Source organism: Cherax quadricarinatus, chromosome 18 (assembly GCF_038502225.1).
Source record: "Cherax quadricarinatus isolate ZL_2023a chromosome 18, ASM3850222v1, whole genome shotgun sequence".
NCBI classification, from domain to species: Eukaryota; Metazoa; Arthropoda; class Malacostraca; order Decapoda; family Parastacidae; genus Cherax; species Cherax quadricarinatus.
Window position 1 is genome coordinate 15,957,967 of NC_091309.1, and position 18,514 is coordinate 15,976,480.

The following is an 18,514-nucleotide window of genomic DNA, read 5'->3' on the forward strand; positions in this document are numbered from 1 at the left end:
AGGTTACTTCTTCCCCGGATTTGTACGAGAACCAAACAAGGGACGAGGTGCCTTGCTACAATCTGAGAGTAGTGTGGGAGTATTATCCTTTCATTTATGTCTTGGAAGAGCATGTGGGATGGGAGGAAGTACCTGACATTCCTCTGGGTACAGAGTTGGATTGGACTTCAGATACATTGCCAACTAGTGGCAGTGTTTCTGAAGATTGCTCATAACTCAGATTTTGGCTCGCAACTCAAAGCAAAAACTCGATTGAGCAATGGCTCGTAGCTCGGAAAACTCATAAGTTGGGGCACTCGTAAGTCAAGGTACCACTGTATATTGTACATTTATTGTAAACAATGTTAGTATTTAATGTATTGTATATTCAATGTAAACATTCAACATTAGTATTCAACGTGTCTGATGTAACTATTCAATATAAACATTCAATGCTAATATTCAGTATATACAAGTCAGCCATCACTAATCCAGCAATCAGTAATCTGGTTTCATCAGTAATCTGGCACTAATTTCAGCTAGCATTATTTCAAATTTCCGAGGTCGCCACACCAACCTGCTGCTACTGTTTGGTGGCGCTACCTGCTGCATAAGTCATTCCAATTTCTTTTTCTCCATTTACTGCATTTTTATAACCTGCTCACTTTTAGCCTTAGCCATGGTTCCAACAAATAAAAGAAATGCTTCTTGTTATGTAAAGCACATACATCATGCATTGTCCATAAAAGATAAGTTGGCTTTGAAGCCACTGTCAGTTGCCATGAGCTCAGCTCACTCACATAAGCTGTGGCTGGTAAATTTGGGTCCACATATGAGAGAATAGGTCTGTGTGGTAAGTGTGCACTATAAATAAAAAAATCCTGCAGCACACAGTGCATAATGAGAAAAAACTGCAACCATGTTATTGGTGTAAAACAGTGACTGCGGTGTATTTTCATATATATTTTTTATGGTTGTATTCTCATTTTTTGGTTTCATTTAGTAGAATGAACGATATATTACAGAAATTTATATGTTTTTGATTGGTTTCACAGTGGAAAGTATCTTGAAGCTGAGCTCAAAGTAGCAGAAATGTTTAATTTTTGCCAATGTTCAAGAGTAAACAAATGATGTCAACGTCCAATGCACGTCCAACTGGCCGGTCTAATATGTGGTCACAAATGGGTTGAAATTATTTATACAATTATTACAATACTGCAGCAGTCTGCATAACAGCAAATCTTCTATTTTTGTGTGAATAAAAATTCAAAATGGAAAGCAAGTGTAATATAAGAGGGGCCTGGAGATATGACTAATGAACAGGGAAAATGTTATTTTAGTGCCAGGAATGTCTGCATTGTTTATTCTGGACCCTATTTTGAAATTGGCATCTCTTGCAACTTGTGTGAAATTGGCCAAGTTACCAATTTCTGACCACTTTATTAGGTAGTTGAAATAGGTAAATAGGTGGTTTCGTGTACTCAATCGACAGAATCGAAGGAATACTAGTGAAATAGCCATGAGTTTGGTAGACTGGAACAATGGAATGGGCCAAAAATAGGACATAAAGTGGGTGAAATATCACCATAGGGTTGTGTATTCTAACCTAACTACTCTGTAATCCAGCAAAATCACTAAGCTGGCACCCTACAGGGCCTGATGATGCCAGATTAGTGATGGGCAGCCTGTATATACCTGTATATATAATGTAAATACTGCATATATGTATTCAAAATCATACTAAATGTAAATATTCATATTCAGTGTATCAACATTCATGAAGCATATGCCCAAATTGTCATTTCTTGATCTTTTATAAAGTTAGGGGCAGCCATTACACGCTGTTCCAGTCAATGGCATCAAAGTCTATGATGACTCTTCTGCACGGCAAGTTGTACTCACTGCAAGTAAAGAAATTAGTTTCAAGCAATAATCAGAATTGTATTTACTCTACCAAATGTATTAATACAGTATACTATTTACCAAGTGTGCTAATACATTTATTCTATTTAACATGTGTATTAATACATTTATTTTATTTACCATGTGTATTAATACATTTATTCTATTTGCTAAGTGTATTAATACATTTATTCTATTTACCAAGTGCATTAATACATTTATTCTATTTGCTAAGTGTATTAATACAGTGGACCCCCGCTTAACGATCACCTCCCAATGCGACCAATTATGTAAGTGTATTTATGTAAGTGCGTTTGTACGTGTATGTTTGGGGGTCTGAAATGGACTAATCTACTTCACAATATTCCTTATGGGAACAAATTCGGTCAGTACTGGCACCTGAACATACTTCTGGAATGAAAAAATATCGTTAACCGGGGGTCCACTGTACATTTATTCTATTTACCAAGTGTATTAATACATTTATTCTATTTATCAAGTGGGTTAATTCATTTATTAAGTGTACAAATACATTATGAACTAGATGTGTTTTAAGTACATTATTAACAGTGATCATCTTTTATCTCATAAAATCTCATGGAACAATTTTTTAAATAGTTTTAATAAAAATGCCCTCCCTCCCTCCCAATATTGCAAATTACTGTTTAGGCAAAAATAGGAACATGAACTGATTTCACATAAGCTGCACAAGATACACAGACTGTGAGAATCATGTCTTAGTTTATATATGGTGAGAGTTTGCTTTAATCCCTACTTAAGAGATTAAAATATGTCACTGGTGGTGAACAGGTGGCATGCAGCCTTAACGACCCTCATGTAGTCAATAGACTGAAGTTCCATTAACCTACCATTTAGCTACAAGCTACTATCTTCATGTCACATCAGTGTGGTTTGCAGTGACTGAATTAATACAATTGTATTCTGCACTGTTTTTGTGAAAATTTGCTTGGAAAGATGTCAATATTTAAATTATTCATCCTTTGAGATTTAAAGAAGAGAAAAGCAAGTTCTGGTTTCTCATCAGACAACATGCCTAATGTACTGTCTGATTGATGTAAAATAGTGTTGAAAATGCAGATACTTGCATTGCAGTTGAGCATCCAAATCTTTCAACTGCAGCCACAACTTGATTCACACCCAGGAAGGCTTGTTTATGGTCAAACAGCTTTTATAAGAATTGCATTGGCCCTTTGCTATGTATATCATTTCATGAACTGCACTGGTCATTTGTCATGTATATCATATCAGTGTGACTTTGTAAATGGTCTAAGTCAGACCGAAACGTCATCGTAAGCTCCTCTCTTCTATGTGCGGGTTATTTGTGTATCGTTCCAGTCGAGGTATTGTGCCTTTTTTGTTATTTGTTATCTTCACTGGAATGTACTATGAGAGAATTTACTACCTTATGATTCTCATGATGGGATTACAATACCTATATCTATATCATGCAGCAGGCATGTGTATAAGTGTTAGGAGTGAATGGAGACAAATGGTTTTTGGAACCTGAAGAGTTGTTGGAGTGTGAGCAGGGTAATATTTTGTTAAGGGATTTAGGGACACTGGTTAACCAGACTTCAGCCCTGGAGGTGAGACGTACAATGCCTGTGCTTCAAAGGAGGGGGTTGGGATATTGGCTGTTTGGAGTGATATCTAAACTGTCAGATCTGGGCACCTTTGCAAAGACAATGATATTGTGTGAATCATGGCGAATGTGCTGAATGATGGTGAAAGCGTTTCTATCTTTTTGGGTCACTCTGCCTCAGTGGAAGACAGTCAATGTGTTAAAAATATATATATATATCTACTCAAAATGGTTGCTACAACTGCACTTCATGGGAAAAATTTTGCCAAATCATAGCTTCCAGATTAAAAAAAGAAGTTTTCTGTTTCAAATTTTATTGCATCAACAACTATATATAAGTTAGTGTCATCGGTGAACCTATGTCATAACTCGTGCAACAAAATGCCAGTGCTCTCGAATAATGAAGAGTTAAACTTGGCTAACTGCTCATCAACACTTCACACATCTATGTCACTAGTACTGCACATGATGATGCTGTCATCTAGCCCTACATTCGAGTGATGAATTCGTACATGTTTAGTCTCACTGTATGTTCTTGTCATTTCTGAAAATTTCCAGGAAGAAAATGGCCAAAACATTTCCAGGGGCAGGCGATGCCTCCACCTCAGCCCTCTTTGGTTGCAGGCCTGCTTCTTTATATAAGCAAGGAAAAATTATTAATACTTTCTTCTTTCTTTCAACAAACCGGCAGTATCCCACCGAGGTAGGGTGACCCAAAAAGAAAAACAACAATTTCTCCTTTTAACTTCAGTAATGTATACAGGAGAAGGGGTTACTAGCTCCTTGCTCCCGGCATTTTAGTCACCTCTTATGATACGTATGGCTTACAGAGGAAGAATTCTGTTCCACTTTCCCATGGAAATAAGAGGAAATAAACAAGAATAAGAACTAGTAAGAAAATAGAAGAAAACACAGAGGGGTGTGTATACTATATATATTTGTACATGCATGTGTAGTGTGACCTAAGTGTAAGTAGAAGTAGCAAGATGTACCTGAAATCTTGCATGTTTATGAGACAGAAAAAAGACACCAGCAATCCTACCATCATGTAAAACAATTACAGACTTTTGTTTTACACTCACTTGGCAAGACAGTATTACCTCCTTAGGCTGTTGCTGGTTAACAACCTACTACCTAGGAAATTTACTATTACAGTATCAAAATCAAAATGAAAAAAATACCTATCTTAATTTACATGACTCAAATCCCACAAGATTAATGTTATGAGTTGCATCATAAATGCTAGTGATCAATGTGTAACTCTCCATGGCTAGCAACCCAATTATAACAAGCAAGAAGAAGAATCATGCTTGTAGATGGTTGGTAATAAAGTAAGCTTAGCTAATACTTGCTGTGACAAATTTCCCTAAACAATAGATTAAAAAGGTATATAAACTGGAAGGAGCCAATGTTAATACCTGGAAAACATCTATCACGCTATGCAAGCTGCTTTCCAGGGTTATGGCATATGTAGTAATCAGCATTTACAGTAATTCATTTTCATAGAAATCTTCATTACATTTTGTGAACTGCACTCACTGCATAGGGTGAATTTATATATTACACAAATTGCTGCTTGAAATGGGGCATCACATAAGAGTAGAAGTATAGAGCAAACTTGCATAAAATCAGTAATCAGTGCACAGTAAATCTGATACAATGGTGACTGTTTCAGCAGTTTAAATGCATTATCCAGAGGGCTGAAGAGGGGTTGTTGAGGCAGTTTGGACGTTTATAAAGGATAGAACAAAATGACTTGTAGGGCTTATAAATCTATAGTGGAGGGAAGGCGAGGTAGAGGTCATCACAGAAAGGATGGTGGGAGAGGGTAAAGGAGGTGTTGTGTGTGAGTAGCTTAGACTTCCAGGAAGCATGTTTGAGCATGTTAGATAGGAGTGAGTGCAGGCAAATGGCTTTTATGACTTGACTTGTAGTTGGAGCGTGAGCAAGGCAACATTTATGAAGGGATTCAGGGAAACCAGTTGGCCAGACTTGGGGTCCAGGAGGTAGGGAAGTACAGTGCCTGCACTCTGAAGGAGGGGCAGTTTTGAACTGTATTATTGGTGCCCCTCTGGCAAGACAGTAATGGAGTGAGTGATGATGAAAGTGTTTCTTTTTTTTGGGGTCACTACCTCGGTAGAAGACAGCCAGCTTGCTAAAAGAAAAAATTAAGGCCAGTTACGATACAATCTTCATTTGTACAAAGACGAATTATCATTCCTATCCATGTATCAGTGATGCCCTGTACAGAGTTTTCTTCTGTGCGTGTGTATGTATGTGGGAGAACACAACATCAACTTACCAATATAGGATCCCTGCTAAATCTAGCATTCTCTTTGAAGCAACTGTTGAAGGATCTTCTTTAAATTTATCTGAGAGATATATTACTTTCTTGATTCCAGCTTGAATAATAACCTTAGCACATTCATTGCAAGGAAAAAGTGCAACATAGATTGTACAGCCAGCAACATCGACACAGTTTTTGTTCATGATGGCATTTACTTCTGCATGGCAAACTGAAATTTAAATACTTCATTAAATATTCACACATTTTGATTAAATTTTTACTTGAAATACCTGAAGTATTCTGCCATAGTACAGTTTAACAGTAAGTACAATGTATGTTATAAAGTATTTCATTCATTTCAAATACAGTTTCACCAAACTTTTAATCAAACTTTTGAAACAAAATGGTCTTACAATATTTGGAATAAAGAAAATCACTATGAATACAATAGTTGCACCACAAAACCTCATTTTATTAATACAGAAGCTTCTACTAGTAGCAGATTATTTATATGCAAATTTAACATGTGGATCATTATTATTTTTCATTCTTTAACATACTGGCCCTTTCCCACTCAGGCAGGGTGATCTGAAAAAGAAGAAACACTTTCATCATCACTCACTCCATCAGCCTTGCCAGAAGTGTGCCAAAAAATAGTAATCCATGTAATCTCAAATGTTATTATTTTTATTATCACACTGGCCGATTCCAACCAAAGCAGGGTGGCCCGAAAAAGAAAAACTTTCACCATCATTCACTCCATCACTGTCTTGCCAGAAGGGTGCTTTACACTACAGTTTTTAAACTGCAACATTAACACCCCTCCTTCAGAGTGCAGGCACTGTACTTCCCATCTCCAGGACTCAAGTCCGGCCTGCCGGTTTCCCTGAACCCCTTCATAAATGTTACTTTGCTCACACTCCAACAGCACGTCAAGTATTAAAAACCATTCGTCTCCATTCACTCCTATCAAACACGGTCACGCACGCCTGCTGGAAGTCCAAGCCCCTCGCACACAAAACCTCCTTTACCCCCTCCCTCCAACCTTTCCTAGGCCGACCCCTACCCCGCCTTCCTTCCACTACTGACTGATACACTCTTGAAGTCATTCTGTTTCGCTCCATTCTCTCTACATGTCCGAACCACCTCAACAACCCTTCCTCAGCCCTCTGGACAACAGTTTTGGTAATCCCGCACCTCCTCCTAACTTCCAAACTACGAATTCTCTGCATTATATTCACACCACACATTGCCCTCAGACATGACATCTCCACTGCCTCCAGCCTTCTCCTCGCTGCAACATTCATCACCCATGCTTCACACCCATATAAGAGTGTTGGTAAAACTATACTCTCATACATTCCCCTCTTTGCCTCCAAGGACAAAGTTCTTTGTCTCCACAGACTCCTAAGTGCACCACTCACCCTTTTCCCCTCATCAATTCTATGATTCACCTCATCTTTCATAGACTCATCCGCTGACACGTCCACTCCCAAATATCTGAATACATTCACCTCCTCCATACTCTCTCCCTCCAATCTGATATCCAATCTTTCATCACCTAATATTTTTGTTATCCTCATAACCTTACTCTTTCCTGTATTCACTTTTAATTTTCTTCTTTTGCACACCCTACCAAATTCATCCACCAATCTCTGCAACTTCTCTTCAGAATCTCCCAAGAGCACAGTGTCATCAGCAAAGAGCAACTGTGACAACTCCCACTTTATCTGTGATTCTTTATCTTTTAACTCCACGCCTCTTGTCAAGACCCTCGCATTTACTTCTCTTACAACCCCATCTATAAATATATTAAACAACCACGGTGACATCACATATCCTTGTCTAAGGCCTACTTTTACTGGGAAATAATTTCCCTCTTTCCTACATACTATAAACTTAAGCCTCACTATCCTCGTAAAAACTCTTCACTGCTTTCAGTAACCTACCTCCTACACCATACACCTGCAACATCTGCCACATTGCCCCCCTATCCACCCTGTTATACGCCTTTTCCAAATCCATAAATGCCAAAGACCTCTTTAGCCTTATCTAAATACTGTTCACTTACATGTTTCACTGTAAACACCTGGTCCACACACCCCCTACCATTCCTAAAGCCTCCTTGCTCATCTGCTATCCTATTCTCAGTCTTACTTTTAATTCTTTCAATAATAACTCTACCATACTCAGTATACTCAGCAGACTTATCCCCCTATAATTTTTGCACTCTCTTTTGTCCCCTTTGCCTTTATACAAAGGAACTATGTATGCTCTCTGCCAATCCCTAGGTACCTTACCCTCTTCCATACATTTATTAAATAATTGCACCAACCACTCCAAAACTATATCCCCACCTGCTTTTAACATTTCTATCTTTATCTCATCAATCCCAGCTGCCTTACCCCCTTTCATTTTGCCTACTGCCTCACAAACTTCCCCCACACTCACAACTGGCTCTTCCTCACTCCTACAAGATGTTATTCCTCCTTGCCCTATACACGAAATCACAGCTTCCCTATCTTCATCAACATTTAACAATTTCTCAAAATATTCCCTCCATCTTCCCAATACCTCTAATTCTCCATTTAATAACTCTCCTCTCCTATTTTTAACTCACAAATCCATTTGTTCTCTAGGCTTCCTTAACTTGTTAATCTCACTCCAAAACTTTTTCTTATTTTCAACAAAATTTGTTGATAACATCTCACCCACTCTCTCATTTGCTCTCTTTTTACATTGCTTCTCCACTCTCTTCACCTCTCTCTTTTTCTCCATATATTCTTCCCTCCTTGCATCACTTCTACTTTGTAAAAACTTCTCATATGCTAACTTTTTCTCCCTTACTACTCTCTTTCCTTCATCATTCCACCAATCGCTCCTCTTCCCTCCCGCACCCACTTTCCTGTAACCACAAACTTCTGCTGAACACTCTAACACTACATTTTTAAACATACCCCATACCTCTTCGACCCCATTGCCTATGCTCTCATTAGCCCATCTATCCTCCAATAGCTGTTTATATCTTACCCTAACTGCCTCCTCTTTTAGTTTATAAACCTTCACCTCTCTCTTCCCTGATGCTTCTATTCTCCTTGTATCCCATCTACCTTTTACTCTCAGTGTAGCTACAACTAGAAAGTGATCTGATATATCTGTGGCCCCTCTATAAACATGTACATCCTGAAGTCTACTCAAGTCTTTTATCTACCAATACATAATCCAACAAACTACTGTCATTTCGCCCTACATCATATCTTGTATACTTATTTATCCTCTTTTTCTTAAAATATGTATTACCTATAACTAAACCCCTTACTATACAAAGTTCAATCAAAGGGCTTCCATTATCATTTACACCTGGCACCCCAAACTTACCTACCACACCCTCTCTAAAGTTTCTCCTACTTTAGCATTCAGGTCCCCTACCATAATTACTCTCTCACTTGGTATAAAGGCTCCTATACATTCACTTAACATCTCCCAAAATCTCTCTCTCTCCTCTACATTCCTCTCTTCTCCAGGTGCATACACGCTTATTATGACCCACTTTTCACATCCAACCTTTACTTTAATCCACATAATTCTTGAATTTACACATTCATATTCTCTTTTCTCCTTCCATAACTGATCCTTCAATATTACTGCTACCCCTTCCTTTGCTCTAACTCTCTCAGATACTCCAGATTTAATCCCATTTATTTCCCCGAAACTCCCCTACCCCCTTCAGCTTTGTTTCGCTTAGGGCCAGGACATCCAACTTCTTTTCATTCATAACATCAGCAATCATCTGTTTCTTGTCATCCGCACTACATCCACGCACATTCAAGCATCCCAGTTTTATAAAGTTTTTCTTCTTCTCTTTTTTAGTAAATGTCTACAGGAGAAAATGGTTACTAGCCCATTGCTCCCGGCATTTTAGTCGCCTCATACGATACGCATGGCTTACGGAGGAAAGATTCTTTTCCACTTCCCCATGGACAATAGAAGAAATAAAGAAGAACAAGAGCTATTTAGAAAAAGGAGAAAAACCTAGATGTATGTATATATATATGCATGTGCATGTCTGTGAAGTGTGACCAAAGTGTAAGTAGGAGTAGCAAGATATCCCTGTTATCTAGCGTGTTTATGAGACAGAAAAAGAAACCAGCAATCCTACCATCATGCAAAACAGTTACAGGTTTCTGTTTCAGTCATCTGGCAGGACGGTAGTACTTCCCTGGGTGGTTGCTGTTTACCAACCTACTACCTATGTGTGGTGTAAATATTATGCAGAGAATTTGGAGAGTGGAAATCAGGAGAAGGTGTGGAGTTAATAAAAGTATTAGTCAGAGAGCTGAAGAGGGGATGTTGAGGTGGTTTGGTCATTTAGAGAGAATGGATCAAAGTAGAATGACTTGGAGAGTGTAATAACGTTGGTAGAATTACCGACAATATGTAAAGTAAAAGGACACAAGTGCAACTAATGTGACATTTATTGTGGCAACGTTTCGCTCTCCAGGAGCTTTATCAAGCCAAGCTAATGGCTTGATAAAGCTCCTGGACAGCGAAACGTTGCCACAATAAATGTCACATTAGTTGCACTTGTGTCCTTTTACTTTACGACTTGGAGAGTGTATAAATCTGTAGGGGAAGGAAGGAGGGGTAGGGGTCGTCCTCGAAAAGGTTGGAGGAAGGGGGTAAAGGTGGTTTCGTGGGCAAGGGGCTTGGACTTCCAGCAAGCGTGCATGAGCATGTTAGATAGGAGCGAATGGAGACGAATGGTTTTTGGGACATAACGAGCTGTTGGAGTGTGAGCAGGGTAATATTTAGTGAAGGGATTCAGGGAAACCGGTTATTTTTATATAGCCAGACTTGAGTACTGGAAATGGGAAGTCCAATGCCTGCACTTTAACCCTTAAACTGTCCAAACGTTAATCTGTGTTCACTTGCATAGCACTCTGAACATAGATCTACATTTTTTTACATAAGAAAGCATGTAAAATCGAACGCAGATCTACGTTTGGAGCGCTACGTAAGTGAACGTAGATCTACGTTTGGACAGTTTAAGGGTTAAAGGAGTTTGGGATACTGGCAGTTTGGAGGGATATGTAACATATCTTTATATATGCTTATGAACTGTTGTATCTGGGTGCCTCTGTAAAGACAGTTATTATGTATGAGTGAGGTGAAAGTATTGAAAGATGATGAAAGTATTTTCTTTTTTGGGAATTTTCTTTCTTTTTGGGTCACCCTGCCTCAGTGGGAGATGGCCGACTTGTTGAAAAAAAAAAAACTGTTGTTATACCTTAACTCATTTCAAAGTCTGGGTCTTCCAGTACTGTATATGAAATGACATATGATCCTCCTAGAGGTAACCCACACCAGGTATCTGTTTACTATAGGTGATTATTATTATAATCATAACTCAGCATTAAACCTATAAGAGTCATTACTATATGTGAGCTGGAGGCAGGAACACTTGGATATAACAAAACTTTCCCACAAGTTTTCAACCAAGGACCTTTCTGTTCAAGGAAGGCTGAAAAACAAGAGAGAGAGAGAAAATTGGATGAATCGACTGTCAAATAGAGACCTCTCAATGCATCATGCAGGGAATTCTTGATTTTAGGCTCTTTTTTGCACACTTGAGTTTTTACCACAGGTTGAGTCAGACACAAGGGATGTCAAAGGGGTTTTTGCATCTTATGTTATGCCTGTTTGCTCTGTTGCAGCTATCATGGAAATTTTTCTGAAAAGGTTTTATACCAGATGTACAAATTAATCATGACCATGTTGAATTTTGCTAATGCTCTGAAAGAATTTGAACATAACACCAAAACTGATAAATATGTAACTTGTAAAGATTCCAACCTAATTAGTATAATGATTTTATGTTTAGAAACCACATTAGAAAAATAAAAATGGCAGGGTAATATTTTGTGAATGGATTCAGGGAAACAAGTTAGACAGACTTGAGTCCTGGAGGTGGGAAGTACATTGCTACAGAGCCAGCCTTAGGAGATGCAGGACCCAACTGGGAACAATTCTGGTGGGCCCCATGTATGGGAAGCAATCAAACTGCATGCTTAAAAAAATGCATGCAAATTAACAGATCAAACAGATGTAAGCTACATTTTAATATAAAATTGCATACATGAAAGCCTACAAGTAACAAACAAAATTTGTCAAAGTTTGAACTCCTGTTAATTTCAGATTCAATCGCCACACTTTTCAAACATTCTTGCTGAATTGATGATCTCAAGTAAGTTTTGAACAGTTTCAGCTTGGAAAAACTCCTTTCTCCAGATGCCCCCTTTTTTTTTACTTCCTGTTGTTGTGTGTACTTGACAAGCCAAGAGTAGAATACACTCTAGAGCGGGGCCCCTTAGGCACGGGGCCCAACTGGGAGCAACTGGCCCAATCGGCTTAAGGCCGGCCCTGCATTGCCTGCACTTTAAAGGAGGGGTTTGGGATACATATTTGCTGCTTAGAGTGACATCTAAATTGTCATATCTGTGAGCCTCTGCAAAGACAGTGACAGTGTTAATAATGGTCAAAGTGTTTCTTTTTTTTGGGTCACCCTGCCTTGGTGGGAGACAGCTAGCATTTTAAAAAAAAAAATACCCAAAAAGTGGAAAGTATTTCCTGAATGAAAATGGTTGATATTTCTGTTGAAGGATGCAGTTCCTTGTAGTCTGGAGGGTCATCTGAACTGTGATGTCTGTACAACAGTATGTCAGTTACTGAATTAATGATAATGAATTTTTTCCTATTTTGAATCATTCTGCTTTGGTGGGCGAAGTCCAGTGTGGTCGTGGTCAAAAAAGAAAAAAATAGCCTTAACTAAAAATTCTATGATTAGCTTATGATTACAGACACTAAGTGATTATATAATCATTATAACACTCCAATATTATTTATTGGAATTAAGCATAAACACTTACCATACATGTACTTTGCTTCAAGTTTATCCGAGCTGGTTTTACTCCAAGGTAACTGATCATCATTGCAACCCCAAGGCATACCATTATAACCAATACCAACAATTTTGTTTTCACTGTTGACGATGCATGCTCCGACCTGTAAAAGACATGCTTAAAAATAAGCTATTATGCTACACCATTTGGTATGGTTTCTCTTGTAAGATTAATGATACAGTATTCACTATTTCTGAATAGCAGTTTAAACCAAAAACTAAAATCATTTCATGCTCATACATGAGCCACTTTCAAAGATTAGTGGACTATTATGATACACACATTCTTTTGCTTCTCTGAGAGCAACAGTAATGTTTCACTGTCATACAAACACTGAATGCAAACACACTGTCTTACATTTTCCTACCAGTGTATCAAATAGTACAGGTATTTGCCAATATGAATAGTGAATATTAAAATGGTATAAAATACCTACAGGTTGTTAGGTAAGACACATATGCAACAGTTAGGTATCTTTATTTCAAAACGTTTCACCTACACAGTAGGCTTCTTCAGTCGAGTACAGAAAAGTTGGTAGCAGCAGAAGAGATGTGAAGACAATATAATCAGTCCATCACCCTTGAAGATTTAGTTTTGAGGTGGTCAGTCCCTCAGCCTGGAGAAGAGTATTTGTTCCATAGTCTGAAACAATGTGAAGTTAAAGTGACAGTATGGAGCCTTATATACAGTCAGGAGGTGAGATATAGGCCACTAGTAAAAGCAAGAATGTAATCATTGAGAGGTTATGTCCCTCTCAAATTCAACCATTCTCACTAGAAGTTGTCCAAGGTATTTTCTCTTCTGTACCAAGATACCATTGTGTTGCAGTGTCTGACAGAGTGAATGTCAATGTACTCATTGAGAGGTCACATCCTTGGATGTAACCTCTCAATCCTTACATTCCTGCTTCCACCAGAGGCCTACACTTCACCTCCTGACAGTATATAAGGATCCATACTGTCACTTCAACTTCATATTGTTTCAGACTATGGAACAAATACTCTTCTCCAGGCTGAGGGACTGACCACCTCAAAACTAGATCTTCAAGGATGATGGACTGATTACATCATCTTCACATTTCTTCTGCTTCTACCAACTTTTCTGTACCTGACTGAAGAAGCCTAATGTGTAGGCTAAATGCTTCGATATAAAGATACCTAACTGTTGCATATGTGTCTTACCTAACAACATGAATAGTATTAAATAATATACGTACATATCAATCTCAACTGTTTTTTTAGTTTAATATGTTTATTATGCACCCCATACCCATCCTGTGGGCAGTAGTCAAAAGATTACAGAGGTACATAATTGGTCCAGGGACTGGACTCCAAAGTTTTGATAGCTGAGCAAGTTACAAAGTTAATGAACTAGATCTGGTCATAATCATGACCAAGTTACAAAGGTAATGAGCTCCAGGTTGAGCTGGTCACACTCATGAATAATTACAAAGGTAATGAATCATAACACATTAATCATGAGAATTTACAAAGGTAATGAGCTCCAGGTAGAGCTGGTCACAATCATGACAAGTTTCAAAGGTAATGAATGATAAACACGTTATGACATGATTACAATCATAGACAAATTACAGAGTAATGAGCAGTTAACAAACATAGTAGGGAATTCATCCATTGCCCCAACAACAGATGTTGCTAGGTGCCTGTCTCTCCTCGGTAGACAGCCATTGCAAACAGCAGCAAGTTGCCCAGGGATCTGCTGCTTGCACGAGCACCATCGACCCTCCCCAAGAGGTCCAAGAAGCCAGTGACTCCGTTAGCAGCCCGATGGAGAGCTGTCCTAGGGACATGTCAGCATCCTGGTGGACGCCAAGTTGATTGAAGATCCCAGGCCCTCGTGTGCACGGATGTTGAAGCTTGAGGAACTGAGTATACACTGCCTGTGGCACACCTGGCAGCTGCCTCGCGGTCGAACTCCACGATGCTGTCCCTGTAGTGGAAGTTCCTGTGAGCCCGGCACTCCCTGCGGCTGCAGTACCATCGCTGACATCGTGGGTTAGGGGAGAAGTACCCTCTACAGATGGGGTGGCGCTGGGAGTTGGGTGGGTGAGGCGGGGGAGACGCGCAGGGGTGAGGCGTTATGAGAGGGTCACTGTTTACTACACACGCCCTCCCCCTCCCCCCCAGCGGAGAGGGGGAGAGGCGCTGACTGGTCCTGACTCAACAACACCAAACCCTCTAAAACTGCACAACACTTCATCTATTTACGCTGAAACGATGCACTGGGATGTCCGTTCGCTGCTCTGGTATCTTCTCAAAAGCATTCACACTGAGTTCTGTTAAGTAGGGACCTGGTCAGCCTCTTTGACCAGGAGCTATCCTTGAAAATCCCACAGCTAGCCCACTACACAACCTGCCGCGTCGGCCATGCCAACAGCTGCGTCTCTCTCTCAACTGTTTTAGATAGCATTTGCCAATCTTGATTGTATTAAATACTGAATGAAGTACTGACCATTAGTAAAGATGAGAAAAATCATTAAGTAAAGAACAATGCCAAATCAAAAGATAGTGGCACACCGCTCTCATTCAACAAAGAAACACATGGGAGGTGGAGAATGCCCTGGTCCTTTTCCTTCTGTTTTAAGTGTAAAACAATTTTATGGTCATAGTGCTAAATCCCTATCAAGTGTATAAATGTATATATAGGAGGGGCCTGCTTATACAGCAGGTTAGGTTCTGGGATAGAGGCGACTAAAATACCAGATTTAGACATGTGCAACATCTGGGTATCCTTATCCATCGCAATAAAATGTGTGACTGCAAATATGAAAAAAATACCACAGTGAAAACAGGAAATAAAACCTGAGTGCTTTCATTTTCATGTGCTTACTTACCTACATATCTTCTGAAGATATGTGTAAGCACATTAAAGCATTCAGGTGCCCTTACCAAGACCAAGGTACTATCCTTGAAGAGACTAACCAACCTATATAGAGCTTAAATAGTTCAAGAACAGTTGAAAAATTTATGAATGTTTTGTATTATTACAGAGGTTGGAAGTGCTATAAAATGCCTAGGGAAATGGAAGGCAATCAGGTTTACTCCAAGGAAGCAAAGGTCAGACCCAGTTCCTTGGTTCTAAAGCCCAACACTGATATCAAAGAACCTCCCTCATGCAGCAAATAGTTTATAAATACAATAAGCTACTCTAATGTGTTATAATAAATATTTGGGTACCATGCAAGTTTTTATCAACATATATCACTAAGCCTAAAGACCACAAGCTTTTCATTTCATCCAATGGTAAGGTACTAACATTTTACAGTCTTACAAGATTTTATTATATCTAACAGTTTCTAGAATAAACAGCTGCCCACAGTGGGGTGCCAGAGTGTCCCACAGGCAAAAATTTTGATGTTAAAATACTAGTATTCTAGGCATAGTCAACACGTAAAAAATTTACCTGGGTAATAGGGTCTTTACTTCGGAGAGCAGACAAAGCTGCCATGGCCATGAAATATTCTCCCCAGGCTAGGTAATCTTCTCTTTTAGTGTTGATGTCTCTGGAAATGCAATATACATGCTGCTCAAAAATAGGTATTTTATGAAAACAGAGGATATTTAACAAAATGAAGAATTACTGGTATATAATTTTTCTCATACAATATGAAAGGATTACAAGTGCTGTAGCTAAGTAGATAAAAATGAAGTTTGTCTTCCATACAGTTTTGAATAATGAAGTTTATTTAACCTTTCAACTGTATCCAACGTACTAGTATGCAAGTGATGGCTGTATGTCTGACATACTAGTACACACAATTTTTCGTACCTTCAAATACACCACTTGCCAGTATTTTTGACCTCAGCACAACTGTTTGGGTCTCCTGCAACCTCTTCATGCCTTTGAAAAAATCTAAGACTGATGGGTCCACATAGTGCATCATGGGTTACACTGCATAAGTAAAGAATGAAACCAGGATCTGTTGTTTCACTACCAGCTTCCCTACTGGTTAACAGTGTCGAATTTGCAGGAAGATGTCTTATTCATTCCAAATTCATTACAATTTAATAATATAAACAGTTGAATTCAGCCAAAAACAACCACTATGTAGATTTAACCTAGGATAACCCAATATAGTTAATGTGACTTATTTCTGTGTTTCAATGAGTATTACACCGTGAAACAATTGTCATATCAGAAGATTTTCTTGTACCTATATGTCTGTCTTGAGGGCACAAGTGTGTTATGCACACAGGAATTACTTTGTTTATACATAATAATTAACCTAGGATAACCCAATTTAGTTTCCATGGGGAAGTGGAACAGAAATCTTCCTCTGTAAGCCATGTGTGTCATAAGAGGCAACTAAAATACCGGGAGCAAGGGGCTAGTAACTCTTCTCCTGTATACATTACTAAAGTTAAAAAGAGAAACTTTTGTTTTCCTTTTTGAGCCACCCTGCTTCGGTGGGATATGGCCAGTTTGTTGAAAGAAGAAGAATCCAATTTAATCAGTGTCACTTATTTCCATATTTTGAGGGATATTACATCTTAAAACATATCATAATTATTCCTCATGTATAGTGTTAGAAGACCAAAGCAGTAAACAATAGAAAAAAAACAATTACAGTATTTGTACCAATTTATACTATACAGTCTAACCTCGGTTTTCATATACCCTCGTTTTTGTACGATTCAGTTTTCAACGACTTTTTTTTGTCAAAATTTTGTCCCAGTTTTTGTACATCTGCTCAGTTTTCGTACAACTGAAAATGGTCCGTACCAAACTCATCCACCTGCCCGCGTGACTCGGCCACTCATGTCCCGGAATCGAACGCCAACACAAAGCATCCCATGAGTTTGTGACTCAGTCTGCCTTTGTGATTAAGAACATGTGTGCAAAGTGGAATGAGTTGCAAAGTTTTGTGGAGGAATATCACCCTAACAGAGCTGTTGTAAGCCATGTCTTCAACATGTTCAATGACAATGCCTTGTCCCATTTTAGGCAAATCTTAAAGAGATGCCAGAAACAGACCTCTCTGGACAGATTTTTTTGTGCAACAGGGGTCCAGTGACTCTCAAGCTGGTCCTAGTGCCAGTAAAACACAAAGAAGGGAAGTAACCCCGGACAGGGCCTTGATACCTGAATTCCTTATGGACGGGGATTCCCCTTCCAAACAATAACCTCTCCTCCTCCCTTTCCCCTCCTCGCTGTCTTCCATACACCAACAAGAGTCTTCAATAAAGGTAAAAGTGATGTTAAATTTTCATTTATCCATTTCATTAGTCTTTTTTTTTTTTTTTTTTTTTTTTAACAAGTTGGCCGTCTCCCACCGAGGCAGGGTGACCCAAAACAGAAAGAAAATCCCCAAAAAGAAAATACTTTCATCATCATTCAACACTTTCACCTTACTCATACATAATCACTGTTTTTGCAGAGGTGCTCAGAACACAACAACTTAGAAGCATATACCTATAAAGATGCACAACATATCCCTACAAACTGCTAATATCTTGAACCCCTCGTTTAGAGTGCAGGCATTGTACTTCCCATTTCCAGGACTCAAGTCCGGCTATATAAAAATAACCAGTTTCCCTGAATCCCTTCACGAAATATTACCCTGCTCACACTCCAACAGATCGTCAGGTCCCAAATACCATTCGTCTCCATTCACTACTATCTAACACGCTCACGCACGCTTGCTGGAAGTCTAAGCCCCTCGCCCACAAAACCTCCTTTACCCCCTCCCTCCAACCTTTTCGAGGACGACCCCTACCCCACCTTCCTTCCCCTACAGATTTATACGCTCTCCATGTCATTCTA

General features: G+C 39.0%; 1 protein-coding gene across 7 annotated transcripts in view; it reads right to left on the reverse strand.

Moving 5' to 3' along the window:
• Window positions 1-315: 315 nt before the first annotated feature.
• The window catches only part of LOC128689420 (uncharacterized), a 43,682-nt gene continuing 25,483 nt past the window's right edge, over window positions 316-18,514 (reverse strand). For all 7 annotated transcript variants that reach the window (XM_053777668.2, XM_053777667.2, XM_053777664.2 and 4 more), the window contains exons 6-9: window positions 16,154-16,253; window positions 12,698-12,833; window positions 5,787-6,000; window positions 316-1,880 (exon numbers count right to left, since the gene is read on the reverse strand). In XM_053777668.2, the coding sequence (XP_053633643.1) occupies window positions 1,814-1,880; window positions 5,787-6,000; window positions 12,698-12,833; window positions 16,154-16,253 (517 nt within the window). In that variant the 3' untranslated portion in view covers window positions 316-1,813. The remainder of the gene's footprint in view (window positions 1,881-5,786; window positions 6,001-12,697; window positions 12,834-16,153; window positions 16,254-18,514) is intronic.